This window comes from Rattus rattus, chromosome 8 (assembly GCF_011064425.1).
Source record: "Rattus rattus isolate New Zealand chromosome 8, Rrattus_CSIRO_v1, whole genome shotgun sequence".
NCBI lineage: Eukaryota > Metazoa > Chordata > Mammalia > Rodentia > Muridae > Rattus > Rattus rattus.
Genome location: NC_046161.1, coordinates 9,471,586 through 9,496,736, shown reverse-complemented (window position 1 = coordinate 9,496,736; position 25,151 = coordinate 9,471,586). Strand labels below are relative to the sequence as shown.

The window sequence follows — 25,151 nt, the reverse complement described above, 5'->3', positions numbered from 1 at the left end:
CCCCTCATCTGTGTGTGCACCCTTGTGCATGTGTGTGGGCACGTGCACACATGCGTGTCTCTGTTGTGATGATGCACATATAAATCTGATTTTCCATGGTTGAAACACACACAAACAAGAACAGTAAGATTACCAACTCATGTGACACCTCTCTCATCCCAACCAGGCTGAACATTTTTGCAGTTTTATTTCTAACTTCGAATGCTTTATTGTAAAAACCTTCTAAGTCTCACATCTTTCTGTCTCTAACAAACCTCGATTGTGCAAATTCGCCGATTACTGCTCTGAATATATATTATATGTGTGTGCTCCTTTTTTTTTTTTATTTCTTTGGATTTCACCGAAAGAAACCGAGAAGCCCTTCTAGCAAATAAATAATAGCTGACCATTGATTAGAAAAGGCAAACCTATTTGGAATACGTGCTGCTACATGTATGCACATTGCACTGACGGATCTGTCAGGTTTTCCATTAACCCTTTTGCATTTGCATCTTTAGGATCAAATCTATGTCTTAACCCTGCACCCTTTCTTTTCCTAGTTCAGAACTTGGCGTTCAACAGGCTGAATGACCCCCTAATGCATTAACCGTTCCTGTGGAGGCATGCCATTCACAGGGGCCTCCGGAAGAGAAGAATGACGCCATTTCCCTGACTGTGGAGTTGGGCTTGGTGTATCATGAGTGAGTCAAGGCTGACATCCTTCCCTACTATGGTGTTTATTTCCTTATCAGTGCGTATAGGAGTTGGTGTTCTGTGCTAATACACTCTGTTTGCCCTGAGCAAAAATGCCAGAATAATGTAATAAAACTGGATGGAAATGGGGTACTCCACAGATAGACCTTGCTCTGTCGATGGGTAGACGAGCATGATTAGGAAGACCTGTGGTGGCTTAGGCACGTGCTTGTGCTTTGAGTCATGCAGGAGTACGAGGGGTCAGGATGAGGTGGTGCATGCGTCCAGGGAGAATCTACGAAGCAGGCAGCTATTCAGCCTTCTTCCAAAAGCTCACCGATGGGGAGGACCATGCTGTCCTGGGAATTTAGGCTTAGTGCATGCCCAGAGGGTCCTCTGATCTTTAACCCTCAGTTTCTCATGTGTTGTAGGTGCTTGACACATGCTCACTACATGAATTGACGAATTCAATTATAGTTTTTCTTATTGTAAAACTGGGAGTGAGCAGATTCTTAAATCCTGATGCATGAAGCAAGAAGTCGAGCTTATGTTCTTCACGATCTTTGTATAAAAAATTACACTGTGTGTGGAGGAGACAGTTCAGTTGGTCAAGGCTTTGCTGTGCCAGCACCAGGACTTGAGTTCGAATCCCAGAGCAAAAGTCAGGTGTGCTTGGAATACTAGTGCTGTGGAAGTGGTGACAGGTGGGCCCCTCAGGCTTTCCTGCAAGCCAGCCTGGGGCAGGACAGTGCCTGAGGGAAAACACCAGGGGTTGACCTCTGGCCTCTGTGTGCACGCACACTGGCACACGTATCCCACACATGCGCACACAACTGCTCTTTTGTCGTCTTTATTTGAGATGTGGCTCATGAACCTCACACAGGGACCAAGCAACCAGAGTAGGATATATCTGTACTATGACAGAATAGCTCCTTTAAAAATTTACTTGATTATTTAGCTTTAAACAAGCAAAACAGAAGTGCAGAGTTACTGATTCTAGATTTCGTTTTTTTCTTGGTGTTTCTTGTGTGTAGCCTGGCTGTCCTGAACCTTGCTCTGTAGACCAGGCTGGCCTTGAACTCAGGTCTGCCTGCCTCTGTCTCCCACATGCTGGGACTAAAGGCGTGCACCACCACTGACCATCTCTACACGCCATCCTTTCTCTAGCATCACATCCAGAACTGTGCCTGGCACACAGTAGGCATTCCGCATTTTTTGAATTCATGAGTACATAAAATCAAGGTACTGCCAACGTTCAGACTGAAGCAGGTCTGAGTTTAACCTGAAAGTTTTGTCTCTGGACTTCTGGTGGGACAGACCAGGAGACTGAAGATATCCATGGATTGGGAGAAGGCAAGGCAGTAAATTCTTCTGAAGCTCTGAGGGTTTAAAGCACTTGCTCAGAATTACAGATAAAAATTCATTTTGTGTCTTGGTCTAAGCATTCACTTCATGAAGTATTAAAACCAATCACTTTTGTAAATTTCAAAGATGAAATGAAAATGAAAACATCAATGTTCTGGTCTCGCGCTGATAGCCCATTACCGGCCCGTATCAACCTTTTCCTTCTTGGCAAGAGGTAGCCAAGGAACGTCATAACTGAAGCCACCAAATGGCCACAGGCCGTTGGAAGTAATCATGTAGCTTCTCTCCTGCCTTCTGTCTAGATTTCATGCCCTTTCTTCCCCTTTGGCCGTAGGCTCGTCTCCTCCTCTGGTCTCTATACTGATTCCTTCCTAGCTTTCTTAGGCTGTCAGCTCTTTAAATCTCTTTTTTCTCTAACCTCGTCTCATCCATGAACCCAGTTCCTGCTGCTGGCCCAGTTTGATGACCCTTCAGTAACTTGCAGCCTCCAGCATAGGCTTGGGTGTTATATTCTAGCAAACTTTGAATTCAAGATGATTTTTTTCCATTAAGAAAAGAGTTTTATCGGGTACAAAATTTCTATCCTTGTCCGTACCTTCTTCATTGGCTAATAATGTTAGAACTATTGACGGAATATGAGAGCTAAGCTGATTCCCTCACCAGTGTTTGCTGCATCTTGAAAACAATTTTCTGGGTGTTCGGATTTAAGGCAATTACCCTAAGAAGGTGGGGAGGAGAGCCGGGTATTTGCTTGATTGACAGCAATGGTTGAAATGAAGGATCCTCTTGGCTAGGTGTGGGGAGTGGGTTGAGCTCTTAAGATTTGATTGAGGAATTTGGCTTTCTACTAAGGGGGAATGTATAAATCTGTGTTTCAGTCACAACAAACCATCCATTCACTGGCTGAATTCCCTCCTAGGAGTTTCAGACATGGAGAATTCTAAACCAAATATAGAATCCATTTGAGTTGCTTAGATCCAATGTTAGGACAGAAATATTCACACTTTCAGGCATCTGGCCATATGGCTTTGAAAAAGAATGCATTTTTAGTTCAACAGGGAATATCTTTTGGAAATAAAAAAACATTTGAGTGCTGATAAGCCAATACGTTGGGATGAACCATTCCATAGAAAGGCATTGGCTGCTGTGTATGAGAGACCTGTAGCCTGAAGTGCTCTCAGCGAGCGTGCCAGCCACTTCTTAAGGCTGCCGTTAAAAGATGAACGCTTTCTTGGCACACTCATTGCGATAGGGGGAAACGGTCTCGACCACTGGGAGGTGTTTTCTGATTTAGTGATCAGCATACATTGATGGGCTTGAGTTCTAGAAGCTGGGATGACGATCCAGATACGTGTGCAGCCCATGGTACCAGCAGTGGGTCTAGACATAGGATGCAGGATGCTGGTGGTGGGAGCGCCATAGTTACACTTCCCCTGTGAAATGGGTATTTTCTTAGGTGCACAGTATTTATTATCAGGAAGCTCAAGGATGGCACAGATTTTTAAAAAATCCTTTTGTTAACAGCTCCGAAGGCTAGAAGTCAGAAGCATTCTGTCCCGCAAAGATCTTAACGTTCTATACAGATTGTTTTACTAGGGATTAATACTAGGAAAAAGTTCCTTGACAGTCCTTACAATGATCTGCTGTGGCATTCACTTCCTAGGAAACCCTGCCCGTGAACTCTATTTCCTAGTGGTTGATCGTGCAACTCTGAAGCTACCTCAGACTCCCAGCTCTGCTTTGATCACTTGAGTTTTGGAAGATGTTGAAACTTGTCTGTGCCTCAGTTCTCTGACCTGTATGATAGGACAAATTCCCTTATAAGAATTAAATGATGTACTTCAAGTCAAAGAGATGGAAGTCAGACTCTTTATAGAGTAAGTCATCAATACATGATATATATTTACAGTACATGATATTTTTATTTACATTTCAAATGTTATTCCCTTTCCTGGTTTCCTATCCATAAGCCCTCTATCCCATTCCCCTCCCCTTCTTCTTTAAGGGTGTTCCCCCTCCCTAACCATCCCCCCTCTACAACCATCCCCCCTTCCTGCCTCCCCATCCTGACATTCCCCTACACTGGGGGAGGGGTGTCCAACCTTGGCAGGGCCAAGGGCTTCTCCTCCCATTGGTGCCCAACAAGGCCATCCTCTGCTACATATGCAGCTGGTGCCATGGATCTGTCCATGTGTAGTCTTTGGATAGTGGTTTAGTCCCTGGGAGCTCTGGTTGGTGGCATTGTTGTTCTTATGGGGTTGCAAACCCCTTCAGCTCCTTCAATCCTTTCTCTAACTCCTCCAACGGGGACCCTGTTATCAGTTCAGTGGTTTGCTGCTAGCGTTCGCCTCTGTATTTGTTAGTATCTCATTGTTGGTGGTCCTCTCTGTAGAGTAAGTCATCAGTACATGTATTTATTACTATCTCACTGTTGCCTGTTTCCACGGTTGTAAATCTAGGTCAGAGAGACTGACCTGTTACACGTGTGTCGCAGTACTCTTTTGTGTCTGCAGCACCATTTACATGTTAGAACTCACATCCCTTGTGTAAATCTCAAGCTTCCTCTCCACAAGCGCTTGCACTGTTAAAGGGAACATTTTGATTATTTATGGCACTTTCTATGAGAATCTGAAGAATCCTCACTTATGATGTAGTCTGGATTGGGAATTGCCTTGCTCCATTCTCTGTACAAATCCAAAAACCTAGCAGATCCCATTTTACCACCCGTGATCCACTCTTAGCTTGAAGGACCAACTGAGAGAGCTTCAGAAAGTTGCTTGAAAAGGCACAGCAAGGAGCGTATCCAGAGAGAATTTGAACCCATGCTCACCCAGAAAAAAAATGCTTACATGTGTCATTGGAAGGAAGTTTTATGATGTATTTTTTAAGTCATCTAAAATTTTTTATTTTATAAATAGACTATATGATTATTATGTCATAGTAATGTTGTAAAATATATACTTGTCCACCCAAGTCCCTTCCATCTCTCATAATTAGAATGCATATGTGCACACACACACACACACACACACACACACACACGGGGGGGGGCTGAGAGGTTTTTACCTCTCTGGCTGTCACTCTGTGGCATTCCATCCTCTACCTCAAGCTTGCTGCCCTATGGTGACACACACCTACCAACAACATGAACAATGTAATATTCAAACTCCTTCCTTCCTCCTCCCTCCCTCCCTCCCCTCCTCCCTCCCTCCCTCCCTCCCTCCTCCCTTCCTTCCTTCCTTCCTTCCTTCCTTCCTTCCTTCCTTCCTTCCTTCTTTCCTTCCTTCCAGAAAGAGGTTCCTCTGTCAAGTTTCCCAGGGATCAGCTCTTACTCTGCAGTATGTGTTTTGTAAGAATAATACATTTCTTGACCATGCTTGCCAGGTTAAAATTAAACCTCTACTTAATGTAAAACCAGAAGGCATAAAACAGCCGTGGATTTATTTTTATTAGTAGTAATTAGTTGCTATATTCACGGTTATCTTTCCCAGTCGTATCATTTTATGGAAGTCACTCCTGATTTCCACTCACTGGGGAAGGCCTTTGAGTCTGCCTGCCATTGCTTGTGTAGTATTAGAGGGCTTGGCCCTGCCTCTAGATGGTGTCTGCAGACATTGGGCTGATGAACAGATTGAGAGCATGGAGTCAAGTGAGATCCGTCAAGGTGGCTGAGAACTAAACACAACAGTTAGTCACTCGGAGGCCGCTCTCAGTATCACCTCTAGCCTATTCCAATGTGCAACCATAACCACTATGTCTTCACAGTAGCGCGAACCCAGTGCATATCAGTCTGATTTTCTGGTTGGATGAATGAACACCAAGCATATCAGGATATGACTGACAACTGGATATATCACCAAGGCAAGAACCACTGGTCATTACACAACCCAAAAGCAATGACAGTGTACAAGGACCCATTAGTGCTTGCTCTACATGTACCAAGAGAATAGAGCCCCTGTGAGCCCACCAGGACAACTGGGTTTCCGGTATTAATCATGTCTCACCAAAAGCATAAGAGTATTCAAAGCACAATTACCACACTGATCGCCGTGGGAGCTCTGGGGTCAAGTACTGGAGTCCTTACCTGTCTGTGCTGTTGAGTGACTTGATATCCCAGGCCAGCAATGGACTGATTCTGCATTTTCTGAAGCATGATCTTTTGCTGAAGTGGCAAGGGCGACCTTAGCAAAGGCTGGCTCGATAAAGCTTGGGTGGGTTGGGATGGTTTGCTGCTGCTGCTGCTGCTGCTGCTGCTGCTGCTGCTGTTGCTGCTGCTGTTGCTGCTGCTGTTGTTGTTGCTGCTGCTGCTGCTGCTGCTGCTGCTGCTGCTGCTGCTGCTGCTGCTGAGCTACCAGTGAGCCTTGCTGCTGTTGCTGCTGCTGCTGCTGTTGCTGCTGCGGCTGCTGCTGCAGCTGCGGTTGTGGCTGCTGCTGCTGGGTGTAATGCAGGAGAGAAGGCTTGCTCTGGGAAGGCATCTGCTGGTTTGCTTGGTCTGAGTTAAAATGGAACAAAGGCTTGGTGTTGCCATGTCGGGGCTCCAAGGTTGGGTGTGGGTTGTTAATAAAGCCGCGACTGAGATCCTGGGGCTTTTGCTGCAGAAGCACATCCAGGTGTCCCGTCTGGGCGGAGGGGCTGGCCTTGTACGTGTAATTGGCCGCTGCTTTGGACTGGTTGCTACTGCCAGTCACCCCAGGCATGGGCGATCCCTGTGGGCTGAATGGTTGCTGGCCAAAGGAAGGGCTGGGGATTTTTTCCTGTACGAATGCCCCTGGGGATGGCCCAGCAGAGGACTGCAAGGCTGGCCAGCTGGGAGGTGGCTGCTGCTGCTGCTGCTGCTGCTGCTGCTGCTGCTGCTGCTGCTGCATCCGTACATGCTGCTGGCGGTTTGCAGCTATCTGCTTGAGCTGTTGAGCATGGGACACTTCTTGCCAGCTTGGCGGGGCCCTGTTTGCTCCTGATACCGTCTGGAGCTGAGGCTGACTCTGGGGAACTGTGGGGATTGGGGAAGAAGTGGAGAGTGCAGAGTTGGCCAAGGAAAATGCAGGGCCAGCTGAAGGGGGCCTCAGCTGGGGAGAGCCTGGTGTCAAGCCGGGGGAATATTCGCTTTTGATAATGATCTTCTCCATGGGCAGGGACGGTCTTGGTGTGCTCCTCTGGCTCTGCTGACCCAAGTCAATGCCAAACGGGTCGTCCTGCTTAATGGTAGCATTGATCATGTTCTCCAGCTCCAGGTCGCTCATGGGAGGCACTGATATGTTGGTCAGTTCATTGAACAGTTCCTGCAGCTCAGGGTCCATCAGTTGATCTCCAGGGTCGTCCCCAAACCTGTTAGTAAAAACACTCTCCTGCGTCAGTTGGTCATCCATGTGCTTACTGCAAGACAGGGTCTCCCCAGGTTCTTTCTTCACCTCTTTTAAACCCATGTTAAACAAGTTGTTGCCAGGAGAATGTGCAGAAGGTGGTAGAGCATTAGTCTTCCTCAGGGGTGCTTGATTCATGGGCAAGGGCCCTGGCATCATATGACTTTGTCCATTATTCACCGGGAGGGACCCCTGACCCGTCGAAAAGTTCTCCCCAACTCTGATCCTTTTGATGTCAAGAAATGAGCTGTCAGGGAAGCCATTGGGCCTCTTGCTGTTGGCAGGAGACAGGTTGACTATTTGTTTTCTTTTCAAAGAGCCCTGGAGCTGAAGGACAGAAAGGAAACAAAACAGACATGTTTAAGATTCCGATCTAATTGTACCTTTAAACAAGAGCAATGCTATACTTAATTTTTAAAAATCATTGTAAAGGTATTATTCATTTTTATTCTATGTATATGGGTGCCTTTCTTGCATGTATGTCTGTGTACCACCTGAATGGCTTATATCAAAGGAGGTCAGAAGAGGGCATCAGATGCCCTGGAACTGGGGTCAATGCTGGTTGTGAGTCACATGAGGGTGCTGAAAATTGAATCTAGGTCCTTCTGGAGAGTAGCCAGTGCTCTTAACCCCCGAGACGTCTTTATGGCTTCTAAGCTCAACTTTTAAACCTTTAATTAAAAAACAATCAACTTGATTATTTTTCTGTTGTTTTGGAGGCAGGATCTTATTATACCAGGTTGGTTTCAAAGTTTCTATGTACCTAAGGGTACCTTGGTTCCAGAGAGGGGAGTGCTCCTACCAGGAGCCACAACAAACATTCCATTGAACTGGAAGCTCGGACTCCCCCTGGTCATTGTGGGCTTCTAATGTCCTTAAATGAACAGGCAAAGAAAGGAATAGCAGTGTTAGGAGGGGTGAGAGATCCGGATTACCATGGGGAAATTGGATTGCCTCTTCACAATGGAGGTAAGGAGGATTATGTCTGGAGTGCAGGAGATCCGTTAGGGCATCTCATAGTACTACCATGTCCTGTGATTAAAGTCAATAAGAAACTACAACAGCCTAATCCAAGCAGGATGGCGAAGGATGCAGATCCATCAGGAATGAAGGTGTGGGTCACTCCTCCAGGAAAAGAGCCAAGACCTGCTGAGGGACTTGCAGAGGGTGGAGCAAATACAGAATGGGTAGTAGAGGAAGGTGGTTATAAATACCAGCTAAGGCCATGGAACCAGTTGCAGAAATGAGGATTATGAAGTACTATGAATGCTTCTGGTATATTTTGTTAAGAACACATTTGTCTAACAATTTCTTTAACATCAATTGGTATTTAAGTTGAGATACTAAAAGACTGTTCCCAAGGGACATTGCCCCATTGCAAATTTACAAATGCGTTTGCTATTTGTATTGTCTCTGACCTGGATCGAGGCATGGAGATCTTGAGGCATAGTGGCTATGAATCCCAAGAATCTAAGACAAGGAGATCTCTGAGTTCAAGGTCATCTGTGACAAAGCAAGTCCCAGTCCAGGTGTTGTGGTACCCACCTTTAGTTTGGGACACAACTGCTGGAGACCTACGTAAGGACATTGGAAGAAGGAAGATTCTCTCGTCTTCACCTGCCTGCCTTGTGGCACTGAGCCACTGCTTGGATTTCCACACAGCTGCTGCAGATCATTGTTGGGGAGTTGGACTTAGACTGTGAGTCATCAACCAATTCCCTTACTATATAGAGACCACCCATAAGTGCTGTTACTCTAGAGAACCCTGACTAATACATGCTTTGACCTGCTTAGTAGCTGGGGTTACAGGTATCTAGCCCCATGCCTAGTTTATATGGTGCTGGGGATCTAACCCAGCATATTAGGTGAGCATTCTACCATCTAAGTTACAGCTTCTGCCTTCAGCATCAAGTTTAAATATCTGCTCCCCCAGTGAGACCTAGCCTGGAATATAATGGAATACACAGGAGAAAATGAAATTAATTTCGAGGTTACAGCAATCCCCCTGATTGATTAATCTCCATGATTGGTTAATAGGGGAAAAATTCTTCTAACATGTAAGGAGTTATGACTTTTTTAAAAACTGGAATAAAGAAAAATGCCTCATGTGCATGCACATAAAATGCTAGGGCAGCTACATACTCAGTGTGCTCACACTTTGACCAAGTTGGGAACACCAACAAACTTAAGGAAGCACAAAATTTCTAGCTTCTTTAACATTTCTTCCCAGGTTCAACCTTACCCTCTTTGGCATCCTCTAAATAGGTTAGAACAGCTCTCTGTCTTCTATAACCCCATCTGTGCATTTGGGCCTGTGATGGGTTAGATGACAGGAAACGTTACTGCCTTTTGCCACATCCAGGTTGTTCCCAGATCCTTCTTCCTCACTTAAGATCTAGGATGTCTGGGCGCTTGCTCTCCTTGGTCCCCTCATGCTGGACGGACAGTGCTATGTGGGCATGGACTTACTAACTGAGACAGTCAAAGCGCAGGTTTCCTTGGGGACCTTTTTCTTCTGTTTCTATCTTTGTGAATGCTCTACAGTTGTAAAGAGACACCATGACCATAGCAACTCTTATAAAAGAAAGCATTTATTTGGGGGCTTGCTTATAGTTTCAGGGGGTTAGTCCATTATCATCATGGTGGGAAACAGACATGGTGCTGAAAGCTTTGTATCCTGATCTGAAGGCAGCCAGGAAGTTGCAGGAGAGAGAGAGAGAGAGAGAGAGAGAGAGAGAGAGAGAGAGAGAGAGAGAGAGAGACAGAGAGAGAGAGAGAGAGACAGAGAGAGACAGAGAGAGACAGAGAGAGAGAGAGAGAGAGAGAGAGAGACAGAGAGAGAGAGAGAGACAGAGAGAGAGAGAGAGAGAGAGAGACAGAGAGAGAGAGACAGAGAGAGAGAGAGAGAGACAGACAGAGAGAGAGGTGACTGGAATGGGCTTTTGAAACCTAAAAGATTACTGCTAGTAGCACACGTCTTCCAACAAGGCCACACCTCTCGATCCTTCCCAAACACTTCCATTAACCAGGAACCAAGCATTCAAACACATGAGCCTATGTGAAAGTTGCCTTATTCAGACCAACTACACTCATTAGATCTTGTAACAAGACCAAGTTGTTGAAAAACAGTACTGCATATGTGTTATGAGAAAAGGTGCTGGGGTCAGGCTGAGCCAAGCTTGCATTGCAATGCTGTGACCGACAATTTACCAGGCTTGTTTGAGCCTCCATTTCCCAAACTGAAAAAGTCTCACGGGATGCAGCTAGACAAGTCATATAAAAATTTCTCACAATGTTCACAGTGTAACTCTACAACTATAGTTTATAAGAAAGTCCACGGCTTTCTGTTTCGCACATGTTCTGCACATGTTCTGTGTATGTTTTGTGCATCTCCACAGAAACATATCTGTGCGGGTCACAGTGCCCAAGTGAACAGACTGAACTTTTGAACGACCATGCAGCCATACCAATAATTGTTTCAAAAGGATAAAGCATTCATCATTGGTTCCCTGAGCCAATAGCTGCTGCATCTCTAAGGCAAGAGCTGTCTCCACCACGCTGTGGCCTCCACGGCTCTGCCCACAGACCGTAATGATTTAATGTCTACTCAAGGTAATTGTGAAGTAGCTGAGGTCGAAATGCTTTTCAGAAAGTCTTATTTCTCCTCTCCCTTCCCTTCCTTTTGAATATCTCTGAATCAAGCAAAGGGAATTCATAGTACTGTATATACGTTCTATGCCAGGGATTTAAAACACGATAACTTTATTGCCCTGCATCTGCCTAACAGCTCGTTAGATATACATTAGGCATGCAGTTTGCAGACCAGGGAACAAGGCTCTTAGGGCTAACACTTTCCAGGTCAAACAGCTATTAAGTGTAGGTCTGGGTGGGCCCAAAGCCAACCATTTCCATCCTGTTACGTTTCAGCCAGTCAGTCTAGGACCAAGGTTTACCTGGCAGGAAGACGGCCAGTGGCAGCGAGCTCAGGGCTTCCTTAGACCTCAGGAAAAACGTGGTAGAATTGGGAACGTCACAGTGTAGGACTGAATGTGAACTGCATTCCTTGTCATGTTGCTCATCAAAATCTGTTCCAGCCACGCACAGGTGGCATGTGACTGTGATGGAGGTGAGGTGCTGGTGGAGCAAGTGTGACCCTATCACAATGGCTGACTCTAGCATGAGAGCGATGTGACCCATGCTGGGCCGGAGGATCCCCCATTAAAACTGTAGCCTTGTGGGAAGTGAGGTCAGAGGCACAAGGCTAGCTGGGTAATGATTTACCGAACCTGGGAGCTAGCTGTACAGGCACAGCAGACATAAGTTTGAGAGAGGCAGAAGCAGAGTGGAGAGATCTCTGCGTCACTCTGCAGGCTTTGATACTCTGGAGCGTCTTTATAGTGACCTCCTGACTGCTCAAGTTAGTGTGGATGAGACTCCTGTTACTAACCAAGCAATCTGACCCCGTCCTCCAGATGTCCAATCAGTTATGAACAGAATTCAGCCAAGGGTGGGGCTTCCCCATCCCTTTCTCTGCTCTCTGTCTTCTTTGCTCCCAGAAAAATGACAGCCAACCTGTCACCAGCAGAGACCCCAGGTGTCCCCTGTCTGTGCTAGGGTAGCAAAGAGGCAGGAGCAGAATCGGCCACGTGGCTCGTGACTTACTTCAGCCACAGGCAGCATGTGAAGGGTCCTCCCCTTGTAAAGAACAATGGAATAATTCTTTTCTAGGCTAGTTTTCACCTTTGATTTATTTTTCCACTGCTTTGAAAAAGCAAAAAACAGAAACCTACTAAAAACTCGTTCTGCCAGATTCTCCAGCCACTCTTCTCTAGGCCTGCACTCGATGTGGGATGCAGCCCATCCCGTACGTTCTCTGTGGGCCACCAGGGTTGCAGAAGCAGACCCAGAAGGAACAACTGATACACTGGTTCTGGAAATAACAACACTAACCGTCATTTACTCAGGGCCTAAGTACCAGGCCTTGAGCTGAGCAAGCTCTTCCTCTAGGTAAATAAATCTTAGTGCTCCAACTCTTCCAAACAACACACATCACTGTTCTTTCGCATTGCCCACTTTCCCTCTTCTAGATGAGAAAGGTGAGTTTAAAGACTGTGTAATATTGTGACTAGGTCACACATTCAGTCAGCAATGAAGCCAGGAGTTCAAGCAAGTGCTTCCACGAAGGAGTCAGAGATAAATACCACCTATATATGGATACTGAGGAGTCAGACACCTAGAGCTGTTCCTCACATTGACTCACTTTGCCAGCGTAGCCTAGAGATTTCACTTCGGTGCTCTACAGAAAGATTATCTTTGGGGTCATTTCCTGCCCAAGCCTAGAGAATAGTAAACACCAGGAGAGCGGGGATTGATGGTAGCCACTAACCATAGCTGAAGATACCTCGAGATGGGAATAGAAGAGGAGACGTGTGGCTCCATGGAGACAGAGAAATGCCATTAGAACCCCACTGAGGGTTAGGGATGCTGCTCACGGTAGAATGAGCATGTAGCATGTAGAAAGCACTAGGTTCATTTCTACACACGCATGCATGCATGCACACACACATACACACTCCAAACCTTAGGAGGCATGACACTATTGACAGCTTTGTGGAGAGATTGTGTTGGAAATAGGCTGAATCCAACCTTCTAGAAGTTTCTAACCATAGCCATATCACCCCATCAAATACACAGATGTAGTAGACATGGATTGAACTACTGGGATCCTACAATCTAAATGACACTCAAAGCTCTTTAAAGAGCTTCTATTGCTGGAGTAAGATTCTTCCTACAGACACATGAGTTTGAATTATGATATGGAGCCTCCAAACAGCTCCAGTCAGACACGGATGAGAACAGACGGACATCATCACTAAAACCTCAGTGTGAAAGAGTTTGCCAATTTGCCAAAAGGAGAATCAGGACCTAAGAAAATGTGACTCAGAAGTGGGTGACCAGTAGTGAGGGTGTGGCTTTAAATGGAGAAGGGCAGAGGTCAGAATAGAGAAACTGAGAGCTACCTGGCTGTACCTTCTGCTAACTTGGGTGGCATGGGACAGGAGAGGGGAAGCATGTCCCGAGGTGCAGAGATGACAACAGGTTCTAGAAAGCAGTTCATTATGTCGACAAGTTGGACGAAGCATTTCCAAGATGCATCTGCTACTGAGGGCTGATAGATTCAGTACACAGGGTCACCATAGCCCTAATGCCCACTAAAACGTGCTAATTCATTTGACTATGGAAGAGAACAGTAAGCTTTGCAGCTGTATGAATGTTTTTGTATATCATGATTATTAGCATTCATTGTAAACTTGACAGAATCTAAAATCACCCAGGAGAGGAGCCTCTGGCCATATAGATTATAAGAACTTTATGCAAACCTGTTGCAAAGTGAAATTTTAATTTTTTTTTCTTCAGGAAAGAAAGTGTTCTTTAAAATAAGAAAAAAATAATCATGAAAGGCTGTCATTAGATAAAAATGGCAAAATGAATGCCTGTCTCCCCCATTCTCCCTTCCTGGTATTGCTGATGGTAGAACAGGTTGACCTGTGCATGCTGAGCAAGGGCCCCACTCCTGAGGGCCATCCGCAGTCCTGAATGTTTTCTGGACTGAGATTCCACTGAAGAGTCTCACGGAATCTTCTCCTGGAATTACTGTTACATAGGTGTCGCAGTGCACCCTGGAAGCTGAGGCAGGGGAGTGTGAGGTTAATACCTGCCTACTCACTGAGACTCCCTTCTGAAACAGAAGCTAGCGATGCCAGGAAGCATTGTGCCAGCACAGGCCAACTTGGCCTGCACTCTGCCTCCTGATTGCTGACGTAGTTGCCTTTTGGCCTTTACCATGTCTCGTCTGCACTGTTCTGCACACAGTGTGCAGAGGCAGTCGAGAAGAAAGAGCTGCAGGATGAAGATGCCCAGCGCGTCCAGGGCATGGTAAGGATATCTGGGAACTCTTTAGGATGGACTGCAGGGAAAGAATGGTGCCATCATTGGTTAGAGGTTCATGGGGAAATCTCCACATGTCAGTCTCGAAGCTTCATTATGCGAGAGAGAAGAGACAAGAGGTCACTTCACCAGTGAATGGATTTATTAACTACATAGAGAAAGCTCTAAGCCACATCCTGTCCTGTCATTCAAGGCTTAAAGGAGATACTGCCAAGGGCACCTTGAATTTTTCACAAGAAATTCAAAATTGCTATGCTGGTTGTGAGATGCTGTACTGAGTACACACCCTGGCTGGTCATCTGAAGGGCTTCTTTGCGGTGTGGCCTTCCACACAACAAGTCTAGTCTGGTTCACATTTCACATGAGAATCCTGACTTTCTTCTGTTAAGATCCAGGTTTCTCAGTCCTCTCTGAACGTCCCTTGCCTTTTGAGACATATGGCCTCTGCTGGGGTAGGCACAAGCCTGCTTAGGCTAGATAGAGTCTACAAGCAGTGACCTGTCATTCTTGGAGCTGCAGTGGTGGTACCAAGAGCACTTATGGGGGACTGTGGCCCATCAGTAAACAGCTCTGTTTTAAACAGCTGTGCCCTACTCTTCCAAAGGCCTTGAAACATAAACTTCCTGGAGGGATTTGAAAGCGCCATGGTTGCACAATCCTCTGGTTTCTGTTTCTTCCCTGCCCCCATCCTTTCCCACAAACTAAATGCACCCTTTGTCTCCTGTGCTGCCTCAGAAACAAGGGATGTACCTCACAAAGGTAACAATTCATTCCATAGGCCACAGTGCCCCCAAGTAGATTCCTGTCCCTCTCAACCAGGCATGCATGCAAGATCGAAATCTGAATCTGTAGCTGCCTGGAGGGGTGTGTGTGTGTGTGTGTGTGTGTGTGTGTGTGTGTGTGTGTGTGTTGCTTATCTGGGTCCCACCGTCTGTGAGCTTCCCTTACAGCCCATTAGAGATGTGGTTGTTGCTAGAAATTAGGGATGATCTAGAAAGAGACTGGCCCAAACGATCACATATGACTTCTCATTGGTTAATACAGTGAAGCGTTTGGGATCTTGGAACAATACATTGGAGCGAATCACAACTCTCAAGGGGAGAGCAATTCCCCCTGGTTTACATTTCCTCTTGCAAGTGCCTCTTCCAAGTTTATCATCAGCAAGATCCTTTGCTGAAAGAGAGAAGAAGCTGGAGGTTTGGGTCCTTTTCCACAGATATTATGAAGCTCCCTTTCCTTCTTTGGCCTTATAGAACTATGGACTTTTTGTGACTTAACGTTGCTGGATTGATTATGTCCAACCTGACTGTACGTTCTCTAAGCGTGGGCCTTGGGTCCAGGCCTTCACCGTGCATGTGCTTGCCGTGATGCTTGCTGTGGCTGAATTGCTTCCAAAAATAGCCACGTGCTTGTCTCAGTCCCCAGGACACTGACCCTTTCAGGCACTAAGTGTCAACTGACAAGAAGTCTGTAGCTGTGGGAGCTTTTTCACGCCCAGCACACATCCCAGCAGCTTCCACACCCGTATGGAGCCAAGAGGAAGATGAACATTACCAAAATGAGGCAAAACTGCAGGGAATGCGGCGATGGGCTCAGGGCAATGGCACACCTCTGCGCTGATTCCAAGCTGGCACACGAGGCGGAGGCTCATTGTGACCGACTCCGTGCCAGGAGGAATGTGCAGGACAACAAGGCACACTTTCTGTGCGAATTTTAGACACGGACTTTCACTCTTTTAAGAAAGACTGTGGGGCTTGTGTTGGTTGAAGGCTTTGCTGTTGGTAGACCAGGTGGGGAAAGCATACCAGATGTGCCTGGAAATTCTGTCCATAACTTTGGCCCTTAAGACTCAAGCTTCAAGACAGGATTTCAGTATATGCACACACACACACACACACACACACACACACACACACACACACACACACGCATACACACATATTTACACATATAGGTTTCTGTATGTAAAACTCTCATGAGACATGCTATTTTGTACGCTAACTTTAAGATTAATTTTAAGATATTCCAAGTAGATATCTTTCCCACGTAGTCACCTACTACATTAAATAATGTCATTTCAGATCTAGTCCATGATAACGATATCCTCAGTCATCCCAGCTCGTCCCTGTAATCCCTGCAAGGACTTGACTTACAGGAGCCTTTCAGAGATGGACCCGCTGTGTTAAACACAGAGAAGAACACAACAGTCTATAAAGGCCCGAAGGGAAAAAAAAAGAATAGCTGCTTTGTGCACGAAATACTTTATCCGTGACTCACTTTTTGCCCAAAATATATCGAAGTGAATCCAAAGTAAATGCTATGTCTAACATGCTGGCTGTGCTCCTAAAGCTCTAAATGTCCGTCTCAGCAGAATGCACAGTGCATTAAACATCATTAATCATAGCACTGCTCTCTCCCACTTCACTTGGGGTCCAGCTCCACAGGGTTCTCTGCAAGGCTAGCTCACAGCATCCTGCTTCCCCTTCAACTCGTTGGCTCTGCTATGATGCTTTTAGCACTTTCTGCCTTGTATTGTTCTTGGCAACTGGTTCAGGTATGCGAGTTTTTTTCTTCAGTATGATTTCAAAAGTCAACAGGAGACAAGCTTCTCATGACTCCGCTAACCCATCCCAGCTCTAGCCCAGGGAAACCTCACTGACTAATTGGTCATTAATGTTATTGGGCATCCAGTTGGCAGTGCATAGGGCATCAGTGCTTCTCTGCCTAGGTTCATGGACGAAGCCTGCCTCTGTAAGCCTCACTGGCTGGTAGTGTTTCTTGTCCAGGTGTAGAGTGGTTACCTGCTATGGTACAGCCGAAAGGTTTCGGAGAAGAAGAGAAAGCACAGATGCTTCAAGAAGCTGCTGCTGCTTTGGTGGGAATTATATCTGTTCCAAAATGTCGGTGAGCATCCGCAAACTGGAGAGAACCAGTATTGTCTGTTCATTGTTTGGGGCTGAAGTGTGGCTATTGATATATTCCATGTTTTCAAAACACAGTATCAAAGCCTCTCTTAGCGTCACACCAGTCCTCTGCTGTTAGTAGCTTAGGGGATGACAGTAGGTCTTAAAAGTCCTTCCCTTCCCAGAACCTTGCTCTACACCACACACCCCACCCCACCCCTTTTTCAAATTTTCTCCGCCCTGACCTCCTACCTCATGTCTTCTTGACTTGTACAGCAACAAAAGGTGTGTCCTATTCAGAAGAACATACAACCTTCGCCTTCTCCCCATTTCCTCTCCCTCCTTCCTCTCCCGCAATCCTCCATTCTCCTTTGTGGTTCCTCCCTTCCCTGTCCCCTTCTGCCCTCCACCTCTTTTCTGTTTAATTCCAAGAATGGAAACAATCATTTCACTTTCAGGTTCTCTGCATCCATCCCCTTCCCCTTGCTATGCACTTCCTCCCAGGACTCCCCTCTCCTGCCATAGCCAGCTCTCTTTTTCCTTTCATCTCTGAGGGTGGACCCCCAGCAGAGGTCTTCCTCAGGACTGCCCCATCTAAGGGCAGTCTGTCCTCAATTCCTTGCCGATTTCCTTTACAATATTTGTCATTTCAAATAACTCTATTAAGTAACTTCCATTTTTTAATGTCTGTCTCTCATGTTATAAAATAACTCATAGGGAACGACTTAGAGGACAGCTATTTTTTTGGCCAGTGCATATTCTCTTTAGTGCGACTTAAAGATCTGCCAGGAAGAGATGCATTTAAAGCAAATAAAAACACTTATAGGAAACTTTGAGATGCTGAATGACATTCTGATGGTAGAAGGGGTTTTCTTTTCTCTTCGCTCACACGCCAGTATTTTCTCATTTTCCTGAACTGAATGCATATTGCTTATAAAGCAGACTGAAGTGTGTGGTCATTGTGTATCTCTGCCCTTGTTAACCACACCCCACATTCCAGGGTGAAATGTTCTCAATCTAGAACATTCCACTTAGTCAGCCCCAGTAGACAGGATCAAGGTGGACAGTGGGCTCAAGCTGAGTGCTTTAACTACTCATTTAGCAATGGATAATTAAGACAAGGACTCCTCCTGCCCTATAGTCATGAGTATTTGAGGTGAGAGACTTGGTTGTTCTGGCGCTTTTGAAGAATGGACCCCATAGGCTCATATATTTGAATGCTTATTTACAAGGAGTGGATTAGGAGGTGTGACCTTGTTGAAGGAAATGTGTCATTTCTTTGAGGTTTCAAAAGCCCATGCCAGGCGCTCTCTCTCTCTCTCTCTCTCTCTCTCTCTCTCTCTCTCTCTCCCTCCCTCCCTCCCTCCCTCCCTCCCTCCCCCCAAGTCAGGATGCAACTCTTAGCTATTCTCCAGCACCACACCCTAACTGCCGCCATGCTCTCTGAGGTGATGGTGAATGGACTAAGCCCCTGAGACTGCGAGCGAGGCACCAGCTAAATGCTTTCCCTTAAAAGAGTTTCCTTGATCAAGGCGTCTCTTCAGAGCGACAGAACGGTGACTAAGACAGCTGGTCTCCTGTCTGTGTCTCCTAAGACAGTCATCCTTAGTGACACACAGGAAGAGATGGAGAAAGCATGGCTCATCTACAGGATGTAGGAGAATGGAACTGACCCAGACAGCAAGGCAGGAAGAGAGAATAGACAGGCGTGCGTGTGTGTGTGCGTGTGTGTGTGTGTGTGTGTGTGTGTCCAGCTTTCCGATACTTAGGGGACTCAGTGATATCCCTATAATTTACCTTTCCACACTTGGTCACAGTCACACTTTAGATCCTTAGTGTGGAGCCTTTCTATGACAGTGCCTGCTGCTTGCGGGAAGCTCCTCCCATTAAAACAAAGGCAAAAACAGGCTAACAATTGCATTCAAATTAATGTTTTTATAGAATAAATAAAAAAAGCTAAGCACACACATTTATTTTGGTGTCCCTTCTAACTTTCCCAGCTCTACAGCCTTTATGGAAGACGAACATTACCGATCAAGAATGCGACCTGTTCGCCTCAGCAGAGGTCTCTACATGTCTACATGACTATTGCACGGGAGGTCCCGAGGTTACAACGCCACCATTCTCCCCTCAGTGCCAAAGAAGAATCTGGAAATGGACCTTCTATGGGAACCGTGTTTGGACAACTGAGGATTGTAATGTGCAAACTGGTTTGGGGGTAATCACCTAGATACAGAGGCAAGACAAGCTCTTTAGGACCCTCAGGGCCAGGCTCATCGTTAGCTGCATCCTGTGAGAATGGAAGGCTGTGTTTAGAAGGTAGGTTGGCACACTCTCTGAGAGCTCCAAACATCGCCTTTGATGTTTCTTGGCATTGATGTTGTCACCCTCTTGAAAGTTTGGGAGAAATGTTTTTCTTATAGCAACTGTATCCAAGTTCAGTGTAGAGTGTTGATGTGTTTTCTCTGTTCTAAGCGTCAGTGAGAGGAGGAACTGAACCATAGGGACAGATGCTCTGACGGAGACCTCGGCTCTCCGGTCTGCTTCTTTTCACTTCAAAGACACGTCTGAGCGGGAGTCGCCTAATTGGTTCTATGAAACATGAAGAGGTTTGCAAAGGTACTTTGTTATGATCGAAACAAACAAACGAAACCCCCAAATCTGTACTTCAGGTAAGTTAGGTCTTTTAGACCAGAAAATGAGACCCACGAGCAGATAGAAAGCCCTTTTGTTTTCCAAAAAAAAAAAAAAAAAAAAAGCAAACTTTTTCTGGGAAAACACTACTTGTCATGTGTTCATGGGAAGTGTTTCTTGATCATCTAAACGACATTAAATGAGAGACAACGGAGCCTCCGTACTGCCTGCAGTAGAGGTATTTTTTGAGATGTTGTCTTATGGTGATACAAATGCCCTAGCTTTGATGTAACCTCCCCAGTCTGGTAATTACAGGATGGAAGTTGATTTCTGTACCTGACAGAGTCTAGCTCTTCATGTGTGGCCAGCTTCTTTGAAGAGGAAAGAAAAAAAAATTAAAACCACCTATATTGAAAAATAAATCTTTTTAACGAGCGAAAATGAAACCAATTTTCTGTGTCAGAGCAGTAGGCTGGGAGTGCGAGGACAGTGAGGGTCGGCAGATGCTGCTGGGCTCCTTGAACTTGTCTCCACACAAGAACACAATACAGTGCTTCTCCATGAAGTGTTTGGAAGATGAACATGATTGAACCGAACTAGCTCCTCAGACCTCATTCTGCATCGTTCCTTAAATGAAAACTGCACCGTGTGTCCCTTGGTCTGCTTAACATATCTGGGGTACAACTTGGGAATCTTAGGGTCCTCAAAAGTCCCCTTGCTGTTTCTTGTATTTGCCGTTTAGACGTGAGTGAGGCAGGAGGTACGTCATCCACCATCACCACACAAACACACCAGCTTCCACCTTGTGAACTGAGGACTAAGGCCACTGGGATCACACACTTCTCCGCTGTACCCTGTGTAGTTAACATTGTACCCACTTGCTGCATTTCCGGAGGATAAAATGCCTCCTGTCCAGATCCCTCATCAAACCAGAGTCCTGCTCCCTGACTGCTGTGTTTGGTTTGCTAGCATCCAACCCCAGCCCACAGCTCTCTGGTGGGCGAGGAGATGCCCAGTGGAGGAGGGAGCTTGCATAAGCATGAAGACCTGAGCTTAGAGAGCCAGGTGCATCTGTGGACATCTGTAAACCCAGTGCTGTAAGGGGCCGAGACAGGACGATTGTTGGGATTTGCTGGCTGCCAGATGAGAGAGAGAGAGAGAGAGAGAGAGAGAGAGAGAGAGAGAGAGAGAGAGAGAGAGAGAGAGAGAGAAAGGGAGAGGGAGGGAGAGGGAGGGAGAGAGATAGATCCGGGAGATCTGGGAGATCCTGAGAGTGGAGTGGCGGAGCTGCGCACGTGGGTGTGCACACCTGACACACGGAATGCAAACACAGCTGTCTCCCTCCTAGAGCAGGTGTATGACCAGCATTCTGCTTTTCAGCCCTGCTACCAATGTTTGACTTCCCTTGTGCGTTTAATATCTTGTAGTTACACTTGCTATTGTGTCTTTTTCAGTCCCCCAGCAAAGTATCATTTTGTGTCTTCTGATGCCCCTGGAGGCAATTTATTGTTCTGGTTCAGAGCTCAAGCTAAGGCATCAGGGACTGGATTCAAGTCTTTATTCTTCTCTCCTCAACACTGACAATGGAGAGGCAACACGGTGGAGTTTGCTTATTCCCTCTCTTGCTTAGTTCGCCCAATCCATAACCAGGATAAAAACTTCAACTCGGTAGATGTATGAACAGACACTCAACTGTGACAATGTCTATAAAATTTACAGTTCACACTGCGGCAAATAATAGAATTTAATAAAAGTAAGTATGATAGTGTGATACAATAAAGATACAGCTAGTCCCTGCCAAGCCTCCAGCAAGAGGAGAAGGGCTGCAGGCTTGTATGTACACAGGTGGCTAATTATTTGATAAATTCCATATTCATAATGGAGTGTTCATAAGAACCAGACAGCCAGGACCTAGAGAGTGTTTGGACATCGAGTACTGGGGTAATCCGTAGAGGTTGGCAAGCCCAGGGAAGGCTAGAACTTCCCCTCCCTTTCTCTCTGAGAACTCCCATCCGGCTTGTGTATCAGCACCCTCCATAACAGCGTCTATAACAGGTTTGTATATATGCTTGTTGGGTTCTAATGAGCCACTCTAGTAAATTAATAGAACCCTAGTTCAGAGTCAGATCATCTCAAAACCTAGGCCACAGTTTTAGTCTTGTGACTGGCATCTGAGGTGAGAGGTAGCCTTGTGGGTCTGAGAGCTTAGCCTGTGGTGACTGGTGTCAGCTCCAGGTGGATTGGGTTGGTACCGTGTTTATCTAAGGATCCTTGGGTTGGAAACTTGCTCTGCTCCGGTAGCTAATGCTCTGGTGCGAAGAGATAATGGAACGCTGAGACAGAAACTAAGGTAGTTCTTCTTGGTAATCTTAGGAAGGGGTTGTGATGGAGAGAGAAAGCCTAGCTTTTACTGCTGGCTAAGTTCTACTCCACCTTGGACGTTCAGCCTCCAAAAGTGAGCTGGATACACCACTCCATTTCTTTCTACATTACCCAGCCTTGAGTGTTTTGTTACAGCAATGAAAAATAGAGAAATACAGTTGGTGTGTGTGTGTGTGTGTGTGTGTGTAAAAACTCTCTCACATGTCTGGTGTTCAAAGCGTTCTGTGATCAGACTGGGGCAAACACTGTGGTTTTTCCTAACTTCACCATTCAGCTATTGTCTGTATGCAGCCTCTGAGTGTCTTTCAGGGTTCTGAGGAGTGAGTAAACAGAGGGAAGGAGAGGGACAAATAACACCAGTAGAGTGGTACTCCATGGATGACTGTCTCAGTGAATCGGGGCTCCCTTATCCATAGCATAACCTATGGTGGATTCTCACAGTTCTCTACCTTGGTTTCTCCTCTTTAAAACGCACAGATGTGGCTCAGCGATAGAAAGTTAGACTAGGATGCTTGAGGTCCCAGGGTCGATGCCTAGGATCTCCAAAAAGGAGAAATAACTACATAGTTATCATAAACTTAATGCAAAATTAAATGAATATATGTAAAGTTATTAAATAGCCTTTGGTACATAGAAATCTCCCAGCAGCACCAGCTACTACTATGGTTATACGTTCCTTTTGGCAACCTTGAGAAAGGTTATATATGATATATGTGACAAAATATGATCCTAATAAAAGTTTCAGCAGGCGCTGGGGAGATGGTTCAGTCAGCAAAGAGCTCAGTCTGTGGGCCTGAGGACCAAATTTAATCCTCAGCACGTATGTGAAAAAGCTGGGTACGGTGGTACTAGCTATGAGTGCCAGCTCTGTCTGCAGAGCAGCCATGTCTAATTATCGAGCTCGGGACCAGTGAGACCCTGGAGCTGCACCTGAGGCATTGCACGTTAAGTTTTCCTTTGACTCCACATGCACAAGCACACACATGCATATGCCTCTCTGCTGTGCAGTGTGACCTACTACACACACACACACACACACACACACACACACACACACACACACACACACGGTGGCGGGGGAACTTGATAAATATTGCCTGGGCAATAGTTTTTTTTTTTTTCTGAATATTTAAAAGCCATGGTCTTTACCAAAGTGTATTCACTTGGGAGAAATTTGTACCTCAAACACGGGGTTATTTCCAGGGAAACACTGCGGTGACAAGGAGGCCCTCGGGGATTGTACAACAACAAAGTCTCAGACAGAGCAGGCCTAGAATGATGGTGAGGAGTGAGCTCAAGAAGACGTAGGAAGGCTTCCGGGCTTAGAGACCATGTGAGGAAAGCATGAACACAGTGTTTCCAGCAGGGCAGTGACATGATCTGCTGTGGACGTTATCTTTTTAGACAGTCACTCTAATGGACTAATGTGTGCCATAGATGGGACAGTTTAGGCCCAAAGACCAGTGAAGTCTCAGCACTCAGGGAGAGTTAGAATGAGTCTTGAGCTAAGTTCCTGTGAGTGAACATTGTACCACCCCTGGGGATAAACATAACAACCAGGAACTTAGTGAAGTGGTTAATTATATGTCAGATGTGTGTGTGTGTGTGTGTGTGTGTGTGTTTTGAAGGACAGAGAGAGAGAGGGAGAGGGAGAGGGAGAGGGAGAGAGAGAGAGAGAGAGAGAGAGAGAGAGAGAGAGAGAGAGAGAGAATCAATTAAGCCCAAATCCACGTTCTGGATTAGTGCCTAGATAGAAGTAGGTCTCATTCACTGAGGAAAAGAATGCAGGGAGAGGATTGTGTTTCATGACTACAGTGGGTGGCAGCCAGGCAAATGAGGAGCTCAAGGTTGGGCACGCTGAGTATGAGATGCTGGTGGGGTGTGGAAGTGGCCGTATCACTTTGCTGGCTAAATGTTTGGGACGGTTAGTCGGGAGAGAGCCCTGGATTCTTGATGAACCGAGTAGACTCACTGAAGGAGTGGCCACTCCTGAGAGGACAAATAGGAGAAGAGCAAAGGGGGTGGGGTGAACCCAGGGACAGCAAAGGGAAGGGTGAGCCCGGGGCTGTGAACCAGAGACTCAAGGAGTGATGGGGGTTGAATCAGAGAGAGGAGATGAACAGCTGAAAGCATCAAGGTGGAAGAGAGCAGCCTCTCCAGTAGTGCCCTGTCACCTGTGTGCAAGGCCGAGTCCTGTGTGATGTGTGTACGCTTGGTAGTGATTAGGGGCTTAAGCTAAAAGCTTGACAGGAAAGAGCAGAGCGGCTGGAGGGACTAACGGGGAGGATGCTGCCTGGTCACTCCTCTTTAAAATATCCTCATCTGACTTGTGCCCCCCCGTGCCATTTGGAGGTAAACAGTTAAAATGTTCAGGTCCACGATCCTGTTATTCTGCCTAACTCTATCCCTTGATCTTATGCTCCCCCCCCAACTGTTACCTCCTCTTCTCTGGCACAGTAAGGGATGTGAGATGCTGTAAGCCCTTCTTCAGACTCTAAGTGGAAGGCGAGAAACTTGCCTGGGTTCGGAGTAGATTGGTGGGGTGCTGGCATTAGCAATAGGGACTCAAACACCCGTCCGAAGCAGAAGAAAGAGGCAAGAGGCCAAGCGATGAGAGACATGGACACCAAGAGATATAGGTCCTGAGCTCAGACATTGTTCTTGGTCAGGATTTATTCCTAAATGAGTAAAGGTATACAGCCAAATACTGTTTAGGGAACAAAAACCCACCCCAGGGGAGCCTTAAAAGAGTAATGGATGCCGTGGGTGACTTCTGTGGAAATTTCTACAGCACATAGCTCTTTCAGAAACCAAGGGACAAGAAAAACCTGTTTCCAATAGTATTGTACCTGATCATAAAGACCAAAGGTATTAAGAAGCACCAGGA

The 25,151-nt window shown here is 46.1% G+C and overlaps 1 protein-coding gene across 1 annotated transcript in view; it reads right to left on the bottom strand.

The window, feature by feature from the left end:
• Maml2 (mastermind like transcriptional coactivator 2) overlaps window positions 1-25,151 on the bottom strand; it is a 318,634-nt gene that overhangs the window by 82,846 nt on the left and 210,637 nt on the right. Inside the window, 2 exon segments of the mRNA XM_032910711.1 lie at window positions 6,122-6,263; window positions 6,265-7,724. Coding sequence (XP_032766602.1) covers window positions 6,122-6,263; window positions 6,265-7,724 — 1,602 coding nt within the window.